This window comes from Condylura cristata, unplaced genomic scaffold, assembly GCF_000260355.1.
Source record: "Condylura cristata isolate star-nosed mole 26May11 unplaced genomic scaffold, ConCri1.0 scaffold00041, whole genome shotgun sequence".
Lineage (NCBI taxonomy): Eukaryota > Metazoa > Chordata > Mammalia > Eulipotyphla > Talpidae > Condylura > Condylura cristata.
Window position 1 is genome coordinate 1714962 of NW_004567142.1, and position 13294 is coordinate 1728255.

The 13294-nt window shown below is 48.5% G+C and overlaps 1 protein-coding gene across 4 annotated transcripts in view; it reads right to left on the reverse strand.

The window, feature by feature from the left end:
• Positions 1 to 9718, reverse strand: part of CEACAM1 (carcinoembryonic antigen-related cell adhesion molecule 1 (biliary glycoprotein)) — a 16363-nt gene extending 6645 nt beyond the window's left edge. For all 4 annotated transcript variants that reach the window (XM_012733661.1, XM_012733662.1, XM_012733663.1 and 1 more), the window contains exons 1-5: positions 9567 to 9718; positions 8403 to 8762; positions 4706 to 4993; positions 4053 to 4307; positions 2392 to 2667 (exon numbers count right to left, since the gene is read on the reverse strand). In XM_012733661.1, coding sequence (XP_012589115.1) covers positions 2392 to 2667; positions 4053 to 4307; positions 4706 to 4993; positions 8403 to 8762; positions 9567 to 9630 — 1243 coding nt within the window. In that variant the 5' untranslated portion in view covers positions 9631 to 9718. The remainder of the gene's footprint in view (positions 1 to 2391; positions 2668 to 4052; positions 4308 to 4705; positions 4994 to 8402; positions 8763 to 9566) is intronic.
• Between the last annotated feature and the right edge of the window lie 3576 nt (positions 9719 to 13294).

A 13294-nucleotide genomic window follows, 5' to 3' on the forward strand; every position in this document is an offset into this window, starting at 1 on the left:
TGTATATATTATCATATATATATATATATATATTATCATATATATATATATATATGATGATATATAACTATCATCATACTCAGTGGTGCAAGAATGAAAGTTTCCCTCTAAAATCAGGAACATGCATGGCAAACATGCTGGCTTTGGCCAATTCTGTTTCAAATAAGGTTGAAAGCTATAGCCAATACAATTAGGCAAGAAATAAAAGGCATTCAAATAGAAAAAAAGAAAAATGATCTTATTTTGTAGATAACATGAACTTACATATAGAAAATGCTAAAGATTCTGTAATACTAAAGCCTGTTTAGGACCAATAACCAGAACCAATGACTAAGTTATCAAAGTTCTAGGATATTAAATCAACATGAAAAAAAATCAGTGGTATTTCTGTACGCTAGCAATGAATAGCTTGAAAAGGAAATTAACAAAACAATTCCATTTACAATAGCATCAAAAAGAATAAAAAACCTAGGAGATAATTAAAACGGTGAAAGACTTGGACACTATAAATTGTCCACTTGTACACTGCTGAAATTAAAGACCTAATTAAATGGAAGGACATTCTATGTTCATAAATTAGAAGTGTTACTATTGCAAAGATGATGTTACTATCCCAAATGACCTACAGTTCCTATGCAATCCCTATCAAAATACCAATAATAATTTTTTTGCAAAAATTGAAAAACACCATTCTAAAGTTTATCCACCTCATCCTAAAATTTATATATTTCAAGAGATCCCAAATATCTAAAACAAACCTGAAAAAAGAGAGCAAACTGAAGGACTCACACTTCTGATTTCAAAATTTTACTATAAAGCTACAGTGAGAAAAGCAGTGTGGTCCTACCATTAAGCCAGATATTATAGGCCAGTTGGGCAGAGTAGAGATCCCAAGATAAATCCCAGCAGGAGCACTAAGACCACTAAGAGGGAAAAGGTTGTCTTTTCAACAAGTGGTGCTGAGAAAAATGAGTATCTTGCAAAGGAATTAAGTTGAAGTCTTCCCTAACACATATACAAGAAATTATCTCAAAAGTGAACCAAATTCTGTGATTTAAGAGCTAAAATTATAAAATTCTTAGAAGAAAACATAGGATAAAAGTTTCATGACTTCAAACTTGGCAGTGATTTCTTAGACATGAAACCCAAAGCACAGGCAACAAAAGAAAATATGGTAAGTGGATTTCATTAGAATTAGAAACTTTTATGCACCACAGGACACTGTCAACAAAGTGTAAAGACAATCCACTGAGTAGAAGAAAATATTTACAAATCAAATTTGATGAGGGATTAATATCCAGAATATGTAAATGACTACTACCCAGTAACAACATAAACTGAATTAAGACCTTGTACAAATTTCTCCAAAGATATGCAGTGGCCAATGGGCACATGAAAATATGCTAAACATCACCAGTTGCTGGTGAAATTCAAATCAAAACCACAAGGATATACCATCTTGAACCGATTAGAAGGATTTATATAAGAGAAACACAGACAAGACAGAAAAACATGTGTTAGTAAGGATATGGAGAATTGGAATTTCTGTGCAATTTCTTTGCTTGTGGGAATATAAAATGTGCAGCCATTGTGGAAAATGGCGTGGCAATTCATAAAAAATTGAACAAAGAATTAACATTTGATCCAGCAATTCTACTTCAGGGTTTATACCGCAAAGAATTGAGAACTGGGACTTAAACAAATATTTGCACACCCTTGCTCACAACAACATTAGTTATAACAGTGAAAATGTGGAACCAATGCAAAAGTTCATGGACAGGTGAGTAGTAAACAAATATGAGATGTACATACAAGGGAATATTATTCAGCCTTAAAAAGGCGTGACTAATGCATGCCATGTCATGGATGAACTTTGAACTCCAGATACAAAAGGACAGACGATATGATTTCACTTATACCAGATGCCTAGAATAGTCAAATTCATAAAGATAGAAAGTATAACAGTGGTTACTAGGTTGAGGTGGGAGGTTGGGAGTTAATGTCCAGAAGTTTAGTTCAAGAAGACGAAAAAGACCTGGAAATGGGTAGTAGCAATGATTGTACAACAATATAAGTGTATTAAAAGCCTCTGCATTGTGTACTTAAAAATGGGTGAAGTAAAAAAAAAAAAAAAAGGGTGACGTGGCAAATCTTACTCATATCTTACAACAGAAAGGAGCTTGTGCCACGTTGCACAGTAAATACCATGGTCAGTATAAGAAACAAACTATATATTTTTTAGCGACTGAACTTTTTTAGTGACTGAAATCTTATTCTTTTGTTATTCTGTTAACGATCTCTTTATTGATATTTTGTCTCCACTACTTTCTCTTCATTTTGCAGCACTATTCCTTCCATGAAGCTGTAAAGATGGGGCAAAGGGTCACTTACAGAGCACTTTCAAGGTGAAGGGGTCACTTCTTCTGGAACTGGCTGGGTTGGAGGCCTCACACTGATACTCCCCGGCATCCTCCCTCCTGACAGGGTTGATGGTGAGGGTGCGGTTGTCCTTGGACAGTGCCATGTGGTTTGTGAGCTTCATTATTTGGTTATTGAAGAGCCACAGGATGGTGACCCCAGAGTCTCTTGTGATGCAGATCAGGTTCACCTCGTCCTTTTCATTGACTGTGCTGTTGCTGGCTCGGATGGAGGGCTGGGCCACTGACTCTGTGGAGAAACATCAAGGTGACTGACTTGGGGGTGGGGTCTGGGTCCTGGACCATGCTCCCTGCTCAGGTCTCAGCCCCCCGCAGACTGAAAAATGTCACAGGCTTACTCTGACCTCGGTGCGGAGGTCGAATATCTTTGTTTAGGTGGCGATCTGTAGGAGAGGGCTGTATTTCCCCTTTGGCCCCAGGTGACCCCAGAGTGACCCCTGACCGGGCCCCCTGCCCCATCCCTGTAGTGTCAGCACAGGATCCTCTTCTCAGTCCTTGTGTCCAACAATCTCATGATCCAGAGGCATTTCTCTCCCATTGATTTTTTTAAACCTTTTCCTGGAGCTTTCTGTGACTTTATAAAAGATCAGATCCCTCTCTAGTATGGTAGCTCTATATAGAAAAGGGAAGATGTTTAGAAAATGAGAATGACCCAGCCGGTCTTCATGACCTTAGGACCTGGAGGAATTCTAATCTACAGATTCCTCAGTTTGAAAAGAACTTTCATTTCCTGGTCTGTGGTTTGAACATCACAGAGAAGGAAATCTCTAGAGAGAAGTGATCAGTTTTCAGAAAAGACTGGTACTCTCTAGAGACTGGTCCGCTCTATAAAGTATGTTTTTAGGGCTATGCCTTTTATACCATGAAGACACACCTTGGGGATAGCTACTTATTCTTCCAAGGGTGCATCATGTGTTCTGGTCCTCCTGTATATCACATGTGCTGGTGTCACACAGGGCCACACAGATGCTGGTGACTTCAGAGCCAAGAAATGGCTCAGGGGAGTCTGGCTGGAGGCTCAGTCTTCATTTTGCTGAAGTCTGGCCTGACAAAGACTGGTTTTTGTCTGCAAAATTTCACAGATTCAAGAAAAGCAGACAGTGCACTTTCTCCACGTGCCTTGATCCCATCGCAGGTGGTGAAAACGCAGTCAGTCCCCAGTGGAGTCAGGAGTAGAGAGACAGCAGGATCTGCCCTGTTAGTCCTTCCTCAGAGGTCTCGGCCTCTCTTTTGGGGAAAAAGAAGTGATATTGTGGGATTCTTATAGCATATGAAATTGATGAAGCTACAAAAGGTGACAGAAGGGACACATTAGAGACAAAAAGAAGTAACTTGAACTTGAAGACCCTTGTTCCTTCCCCACCGTGAAGACTGCTGTATCATGTTGGCCTGGGGGGTGGCGGTGTGTGGACAGAACCCCTTCCCCACATTCCAGCATCCAGAAAGCAGGGGGAGGAGGAGTTCGCAGAGGTGTAGTGATTCAGGAACAGATTTGGGATTGGGAATTCGCTTGTCTCCATGGAAACAGGCCAGATGTAGTTTCTTCCATGCTCATTTCTGGAAACTGGCAGACTCCACCCAGAGCCTGGTGCCGACGGTCCAGGAGCCACTTACCGGAGACCGTGATATTCTTGACTGTGGTGCTGTTGAGGCCTGTGGCGTTGTTGTGGGCCTGGCAGGTGTAGGCGCCACTGTCACTCATGGTGATGTTGGGGATAAAGAGCGCCTGTGTGGGGTGCTGGGGCCTCCCGTTGACCAGCCAGGAATACTGCGCGGGCGGGTTAGAGTCTGCGTAGCAGGTGAGGTTGAGAACGTCCCCGGGGTGGTAAAAGGATTCTGAGGGGAAGATGGTGGGGGTGTCCGGGCCATCTGGAGTAAACAGAACAAAGCCACACATGATGGCATCAGCGGGAGGGCGCTCTTGGGCCATGCGGGCCTCAGCGGCCCTCCGAGCGGCGTCACTTTGTTTTAGCAAGTCCCAGCATCACTCTCAAGTTCAGTTCCTGAGTCTGAGATGCTCCCACAGGCTGGGGACCCTGAGCCCCCCGGCCTAGGAACAGCCTGTCCCTCCTACTCTTGGCTCAGGACAGGGCCTGCTTGGTCTGCCTGGGACGGGAGGTCATGACCAGCCCAGGTGCCCAGGGTGAGGGTCGTGCACTCGGGCCTGCGAGGGACGATGGGGTCTGGGCTCTGGCGGTGTGGGTGGGGCCTGGGCTCTGGCGGTGTGGGTGGGGCAGCCGGAAGGCATTGGGACAGAAGTTACTCACAGAGAACATTCAGGGTGAAAGGGTCGCTGCGGCGGGCGCTCACTGGGTTTCGGGTCTCACACACATAGGGCCCTGTGTCATTCCTTGTGACCTGGAGTAATGTGAGGGTCCTGTTGTCGTTGGACAGCTGCAGCCTGTCGCTGTCCGGGAGGCTCTGGCTGTTGATGGACCACAGGTAGGTCGTGTTCTGACTCTCAGATTCACAGGTTAACACCACAGGACCCTGCTGCTCCACAAGGTCAGAGTTGCATGTCATGTTGCATGTGATGTAGGGTTTAGGTAACTCCGCTGTGCAGGTAACAGAGAGAACATTGCCCTTTTGGTACCTTTAATTCTTGCACAGGTGTCTTCCACCAAAGCTGACATCTCTCACCACTCTGCCAACCTGAGTCCTTAAAGCACAAGGTGGGTCTATGTGTCTCCAGACATACGCGGGAGGGTATGAGCTCCATGTCCTGCTCCATGTCCAGGAAATAGATAGGCCTTCTCTGTGTCAGTTCAGTATCAAGGTTAGGTAGAAGAGACAGGCGTCAGAGGGCAGGCATCAGAGACCCCAGAGCCTCTCCTGGCTCACTGAGCAGTGATGCCTGAACCTTGGGGTTGGGGTGCTCGCCTGGAAGTCCTGACTGCTGAGTCTGTTCAGTTGCACAGACCTACACAGCTGGGTTTTCACAGGCTTCTCTCCCACGATTTCCTAGTGCTGGGTGATGAGGGGCCACCCCACAGTCCTGAGATCCCAAGCATGTGGGCAGCAGGGCCTGGATCTGGGGGGGCTTGTGTAGAAATGACACAGGGATCAGGGGCCAGCCCAGTGGTTAATTGAGTCCTCGTGCTGCACAGCAGTCTTGTCCAGGTGATGGTGTGACTGACAGGACAGTGACCCATGAAGGGAAGAGGAGAGTTCAAGGAAGGCTCTAGAATAGAGTGAGGGGAAAGGGAAGGGCTGGTTGACAGTAGATCTTTCATGTCTCCTCTCTGAGGGCAGCTGAAGGCCCTGCTGGTTTCTCCTGACATCCTCCTGGACATCAGTGACTTAGAGGAGTGACGTGTGGACAGTGAGACATGAGTCTGCTGAAACTGGCTTTATGGACACTGTGTTTGGCAATTAAGTGACCAACTGGAGAAGTTAAAAGCAGAATTTGTGAAATCATGATAAAAGCTCCAAATATTTAAGTCCAATATGTGAATAAATACCTCTTTAGAGAGCATTCTAAGCCCTTAGACCAAATTTGCAGTCCAGCAGGATTACATGATGATGTACATAGGAAGCGCTGAAGTGGGTGTGAAAACAACTGACTCCTGGATAGAGACATGTGAGTTCTGTTAGGAGGACAGAATCATAAAAAAAAAAGAGGACAGAATCGAGTAGTTGGTGTTGTGAGGTGTCTCTTAGAAAAAGGGAGGAATGATATCAAACTCACAACAATGCTAAGTGTTGTGCTAGTAAATTTAGGGACAATGTTCCTTCCAGTCAGCAACTCTGTGGTCCGGCAGGCCATGGTGAGGAGACCCCATAAGGGCCTGTGACAGCCTCTCTTCTTTTCTCCTCACCTCAGTGAGACCAAGAGTTTGATCAAATTCACTCAAGGTGGACTGTGTTTAAGTGAGAGGATGTGGCTGGTGGATCTCAGGATCTAAGAATGCCCACATTGTGGTCAGGGTATCGTCACTAGCACCTACGGCACAGGGCCTGACCAGCCCCACCCAGGAAGGTCTTGGGAGTCTCTGGGAGGAACAGGAGCCTCACAGCAGGATCAGGAGGTCAAAGAGGGAAAATGAGCCCGTGAGGTTCTGGGTACTGCAGACCTGTCCTTCTGCCTTACATCCTTGTCTGCCTCTACATCCATGTAGAGAGGATTAAGGGTTTGAACGTCTCTGCCACATGGTGTGCTCTGTTTTTTGGCCTGTGATGGAGTCTAGAGGGCTGCTTTCCCACTGATTTTCTATTGTCGAGGAGGGTGAGCTTGGCCATATTGTTAGTGTGAAAGGAACAGGGCAGTCAGCCATCAGTGGGCAAATTTGAGGGAGGGAGACTTCAGGATAGAGGAAGCAATGCAGAGCAGAAGCAGTGCTGCCCGGAATGAAGAGAAAGATGAGGGGTTTGGAAGGAACAGAGAGTAGAGAATCCATGGTAGTAGTGAGCATGCAGATTGTACATGATTTCAAAGTCAAATCACCCAGAAGGAGGAGCCATGCGTCCTAACCCCCTCCCAGCACTGAGCAGCCCTGAGACACCTGCATACAGAACTAGGGTGCTATAAGTACAGGTGGTCAGAGTTTGGGGGTTGGGTTCCAGTTCCTGGAGAGACAGGGGCCCACCCATACTCCAGTGATAAGATTCTGAATCATTTATTCAATTAAGAAAAGATTGAGAGTTTGTTCCACATTAGGCTCTACTGGCTACAGGTGAAGATTAGAGAAAAGAAGGCCCTTTCTACTTCAGTCAGAGTGACCCCAATATATCAGGAAGGAACAATGAATGATTTTTCATCCAGTGCAGGAAATTGTCAAGTGGTCCCATGAGGGGGAGACATGGGCCCCACAAGTGCCTGGACCCCCAGCACTGACTGCTGGAGAATGCAGGTTACTTAGTTCTAGTGTCCACAGGGCTCATTCCCATTTGCTGACACTCCCCAGACCAGAGTTTCTGTGTCTGAGTTGGGCAGCCCAGGAAGAAGGGATCTGAACAAGCAATTGCTTTCAGAGGCCACAGATGCATAATAATGCCCCCCTGGAATGAGGAGAGAGTGGGGCTGTGATTACATTCAGTCTTGGGGCCACTCTGATGTGCAGTCCTGGTATGAATAACTTTAATTCAGTGTCTCCTGTAACTTGTTTCTCCTCAATAAAATAGAGTAAATGGTAAATAATCTCAGGTTTGCCATGATGGGAATTAGCCTTTAGTCTTTCACCATTATCTGACCTGAGTCTTGTGTAGCGAAGCTGCCAAAATAAATGGCATCTGGTATTATTTGTCTCCACGTTGGAGGGCTCCCTGGGCGGATCCCTGGTAGGTGTGGAGTTTTCAGAAAAATATTCTCTCCTGTATCTCTCCTTGGGAATGCTTTCTGGGGAGTCTCCTGTGTTCCCAGAGGTGTCAGCTAACGACCAAGGACCCTGTGATCTCCACTCCAGTGGTCTCAGGGGAAACACCAGGCTCTTCCCTGCCCAGAAAAACCTCTTGGGCCTTGGCCCTGGCAGATGACCCGCTCAGGAGCCTCCGGACTCAGGTTTCAGGAAGTTTCTGCAGCCCCGTCTACGAGGACACATCCCCCTTGCCACGCGCTCCGCATGGTCACCTGGGTCGTCAGGAGCCCTGTGGCCGAGGCTGGTCGGGGGCTTACTGGGGTGGAGCTTCTCTGTCCCTAGATCAGGCCTGACCAAGTCTTTCAGGGTGTTTCTAGGGTTGTGGTCATGGGGAAGGGCCCAAGGGCCCAAGGGGCTAAACTCAGGCTGATCTCCTGCTGCACTACTCCATCAGACTTGGCCTTCCACAAAGAACGAGGTAGGATTGGATTCAGTAAGGACTTTAATCGTGATGAACTTTTTTTTACGCTATGTTTCCTGAACTAAATGTTCAGCCCCAACATGACACCTGATTGGAGGGGCTGGAGGTACAGGACCAGCCTCTTGGCCCCCTGTGTGTGAAGCACAGTATGTCCCACCTAGACACGTAGGCCAGAGAGGAGCTACTCACGGTAAACGCGGAGCTGTCCAGTTACTTCTCTCTCTTCAAAATCTCGATACGTGATTTGTAGGGTGTAGGGCCCCGTGTCCTCCTGGGTGACGTTCCAGACCAGCAGGGATCCATTGGAGTTTATAGTCTCTCGGCCGCTGTGTGCAGGCCCTGTGCCATCTGCTGGAGACCCTACTTTATATGACATAATAAGTGTTTCACCGTCCACTTTTCCTCCTTTGTACCACTTAAAAATTCCAACCTCCTTTAGCAGACCGCGGACATGCAGAGTCACGTTCCCCCCCTCGATGGCATTGACGGGCTCTGGTTCAATAGTGAGCTGGGCAGCGCCGGGCGGGATCCAGAAGGCTAAGAGTGAGGCTGGGGGGAAGGGAGAGACACTGATCAGAATCTGGACCAAACTATTGGGATGGGAAGGGGAGGCTTGGTGTCTGTGCAAGTCCAGAATCCCTCGTTTTGGGGGCGTGTGTTTGTGTGTGTCCTACATGTTCAAGGTCAACAGCATGACCACCACCGGTTTTGAACTTCTTCCCTCTGTTTGAATGCCCTCCCCAGGTGTGTGTCCTCCTCACCCCTCCCTGCACTCAGACCCTGCTCCCCCTCAGGGCGTCCTGGGAGATGCCTCCCTGGCCCTGCTCTCGGACCCTCTGTCCTGACGGTGTGACCTTTCCCTCACAGCACATTCCAGATCTTTGTTGTCAGTCTTCCTCCTGAAGAACAGGAGCTGCATGCGGGCAGGGACTTGTCTGATCTTGTTTCCCTGCCCCCTCAGTGGGACAGGCTGCCATCCTTGGAGGAATGAGCGAATGTCCCTCCGGCCTCCAGCCTCCATGTCTTGGTGTTGCCAGTTTCCAGCCGGATAAGGCTTAGAGTGCTGTTTGTGGTTTTTATGGTATGGCCTCCTGACTTAAATTGTTACTATTTTCACCAATTTTTAATAATTATTGCTCAGTGACGAATAACTTAGAAAACACCTGCAGTCTCCTGTTCCTCACCACTTCAGATCATGAGCATTTCCTACAGCTGAGCCCCTGCCCCATCCATGCTACTCTCCTCTCCTCAGGTCTGGACAGAAGCTCCCTGTCCCCTCTCAGACTCTGTCCTCCAAGCATACCCAGCCAGTCACTGTTCTCCTATATTTCCCCTTACATAGTCTCCTCTCACCTGCCAGCAGGATCCCCGTCCAGGGGACTCGCCCTCTGTGTCCATGGGCTGAGGGGGCCTCCATGGCGTCTGCCTCCTGCTCTGGGCTCCTCTGAGGGAGGGGCTGGGGCTCCAGAAGGCTCCAGGCACAGCTGCTCCGGAGTGTCAGCGCTGAGGTGCTTCCTGCTCTGGACTGGGCCTCCTCCCGGGCAGGAGCACTTAGCAGGGTCATGTGGCCTGGGGGCGGGGTCTCTGGCAGGGACCTCTTTCCTTCCTTCCTTGTTCCCTTTTTTTCTTATTTCCTTTCTGTCTACATACAGGTTCTCCAGAAACTGCTATAGGCTTTCAACTGTAACTTTTGACCTACAAGCAGATAGAAACTCGTATACATAATGTTTGAGTAAACATAAGTCTGGGGTTTCTACATTCAGGACTTCCTCACAGCTTTAGGTTGGGTTGCATAGTGGCCTTCCCCACAACCTTCTTTCTTACTGACTTTTTCCTTCCAAGCAGGAGCCCAGGGGCCACATGAGGACTTTTGTCACAGCGATGTTACCCCTCTATGCACAGAATCACCTGTGGAAATGTATAAAGATGGCACTGCCCAGATAATACCTTAGACATGTGCTTCAGCAGGTGCCCGTGGATGGGGATACCCAGCCAGGTGACCCCATGATGACAAGAGGGAGCCTCTCCCCGTCCTGTGCACAGGGAGGGAATGAAGGTCCTGGGAATACGCAGCTCCTGACCTGGCAGGTGAGGGGGGACCTGAGAATCTGCGTCTCCCCAGCTCCCAGGTGGTGCTGATCATCCTGGCCCGTGGAGCCCACGTTCCATAGAGAGACTGAGGGGGCCCTTGTGCTTGAAAGCGACCTCCCACCCCGTTGTTGGCCTGTGCTATGTCCTGGTCTGGGGTCTGTCTGCACCACAGAGAGACCCAGAGGATGGCACAGGAACTGGTTGGGCATGGGGTCTCCTTGCTGTCTCAGATGTTCTGGGAAGGTTGGATTCCCTCCAGATAAGAGGGTCACAGAGGCTCTGGGGTGAGAACAGAGCAGCTGAGTGAGGTCCGAGGAGGGGCCCCTCCAGCTCCAACATCACCAGCCTGGTCTCTGTTTTCAGGAGCTGAGAGATTCAGGACCAGGTGTCTCAGGAGCTGCAGCTCCTGGTGTGAAGGGGGAGGTTTCCTCGTATCCTGAGAAGAGAGGACAGGTGGGGGGAGGTCGGGGTCTGGCTCTCTGGTCCTGGGGGAAGACCTCAGGGAGACCCTCTCGTGTCTGTTGGATGAGCTGTAACTGGGAGCCAGCCCGTGTTCTCCCCACTGTCCTGGGGGCCTCTGCTCTGCCTGCTGACTCCCCATGGTCACCCGCCTTCCCCAATGGAGGTGGCAGAGACGAAGTGGGAAATGCCACACGGTCCCTTGACAGAGCAGGTGGTTAAAGGACCCAGAAATGAGCAGTCTAACAAAACATACATGTGGGAGGAACCCAGAGAGTTTGCAGATGCTTAGAATAGAAATCAGTATCCACCTCAGCCAGAGCCAGAGTCCTGTGTTAACCTCTGTGTGCTGCAATGCTGCCCCCTGGTGAACATTAGGAGACCTGCAGCCAGTGTCAGGACTACACCAAGGATACAAATCAGGCTCCAAAGAGTTGGGTTGTGCTGAGCCCTGGGCAGAGGTGGGCTCTCATTTCCAGACTGAGGGACCAGTCAACCAGGGTCCTGATCACTCTGGGTCTCAGGCTTCCAACTGCATCCCAGGGCAGGGTGAGCCCATGGTGCAGGAAGAGAACAGTGCAGGGCGAGGACAGGTGTCCAGAGCATAGGTGTCCTGGGCAAACTTTCACCCAGGGGGAATGTCCTGCTTTAGAAGAAACTCTCTGGCCCTGAACTTTTTTTTTTTCTTCTAAGATTTATTTATTTGTGCATACAGAACTGGGGTACAGGCCAGAGGCTCAGGGGCGGCGAGAGGCTTCACCAGAGACAGAGTGGGGAGCAGAACAGGCAGATCGACGAAGTACACTGCTGAGGAGAGCGGCGGGCGGGTCAGGAGAGGTCTGCCACGCCATGTGGTCACCTCCGGGGCAGGCAGGAATCGAACTCATGCGGAAGCAGCTTTAGATTCTCATTGCTGTGCTTTAACCCGCTGCGCCACCAGGGAGGGCCTGGCCCTGAACTTTTAAAGGAAGCCCCTGAGGAGTATTTCTTGAGGCTTTTGGGAGAAAATAAGTCCTGGGGCCTGGGTTTTAGAATCCTATGTATTCCCACATCACAGCACTGGGGTTTTACATCCAAATGTGGGAGCACCAGGAAAAATTATCCCACTTTTCTGGGTCCCACTGCACAAGCAAACAAAATAACATTAAACATGTTAGAAGAAAAACACCTAATTCATTTACGTGCTCATGGAGAATTTACATGGTTGTTAACTCTAAATGAGACAGACTGATGTTTTCTATCTTGAGTTAATGGGATAGGGGCCTGAGAGAGGGTCTCACATGATAAGGAGGGAATGACTTTATGGGACAAAACCAGATGCTCTAGATGTTTTGCTCTGCCTATACATGTAACAGGGCACTGAAGCCAAAGCCTGGTACAGGTGGTGCTCTCTGGAGGGGGGTGGTGCTTGCGAGAATCAATAGCCTCAAGAAAAAATAAAGTATTGGTGAAGGTAGAGATGTTAAGGCAGGGAACCTGGCACCTCCCCTTTCCCTGGGGACCACCCTGTTACAAAGACTTTGAGAAGAAATATAAGGGGTTGCAGAAGCAACCCCCAGGATTCAGCATTTGAGATCTGAACATTTTCAGGTCTTGAGGATTCCAGAGTCAGCCATTCTGTTCCCACCATGCTGATCTAGAATGCTGCTGCTGACCTCTGAAGGATGTGGAGAGGCTTCCGGCAGCCAGCCTCAGAGAAGAAAGGCTCGTAGGCTTTGCAAGTAGCCAAGCGACTGAAATTGTTCCTAGTTCTGTTGCTGTTATGGCCTGGCAGGAAAGGTGAAGACCCAGAGGTGGGCACCTCGCTGAGCTGCTGTTTTGAGTGTTGATTGTAACTGCCAGCACATCTGAGCAGCTCCACTGATCATCTGCTGTCAGCTCTTCTGCTGAATTTGTGAGTTGGATCCTGGCCGATAGTCTGGCTGCCATGTGGTCCAGATCAGTGGAACTCTCTTACAATGCAAACTGGCCCAACCACTGTGGAAAGCTGGTGGAGGTTCCTCCATCTACTAAAAATGGAGCTACCGTATCACCCAGTAATTCCACGTCTAGGAATCTACCCAAAGGCCACAAAAACTTTAATTTTAAAAGAAACCTGAATTCCGGGCCCTCGTTGGTGGTACAGCAGGTTAAAGCACAGCACTATGAAGCTATCCACAGCCACTGCAGCACAAGTTTGATCCCCAGCCAGGGAGGTGACCCATATGGCAAGGCAGACCTCTCCTGTCTCACCCATTGCTCCCCCTAGATTTCAGTTTATCTCCCTGTTCTGCCCCCACTCTGTCTCTGGTGAATCCTTTCACACACACACCCTCCACCTCTTGTCTGTACCATTTATTTGTGTGTGCACAAATAAATAATTCTTTAAAAAAAAGAATAAGAAATGGGAATTCCTATGTTTATTTTAGTTCTATTTACAGTAGCTAAGATATGGAAACAAACTACATGCCCCAAACAGATGACTGGATCAAGAATATGTGGTACATACACAAGGGAATATTATACAGCAAACAAAAAGATAAACTCATGCC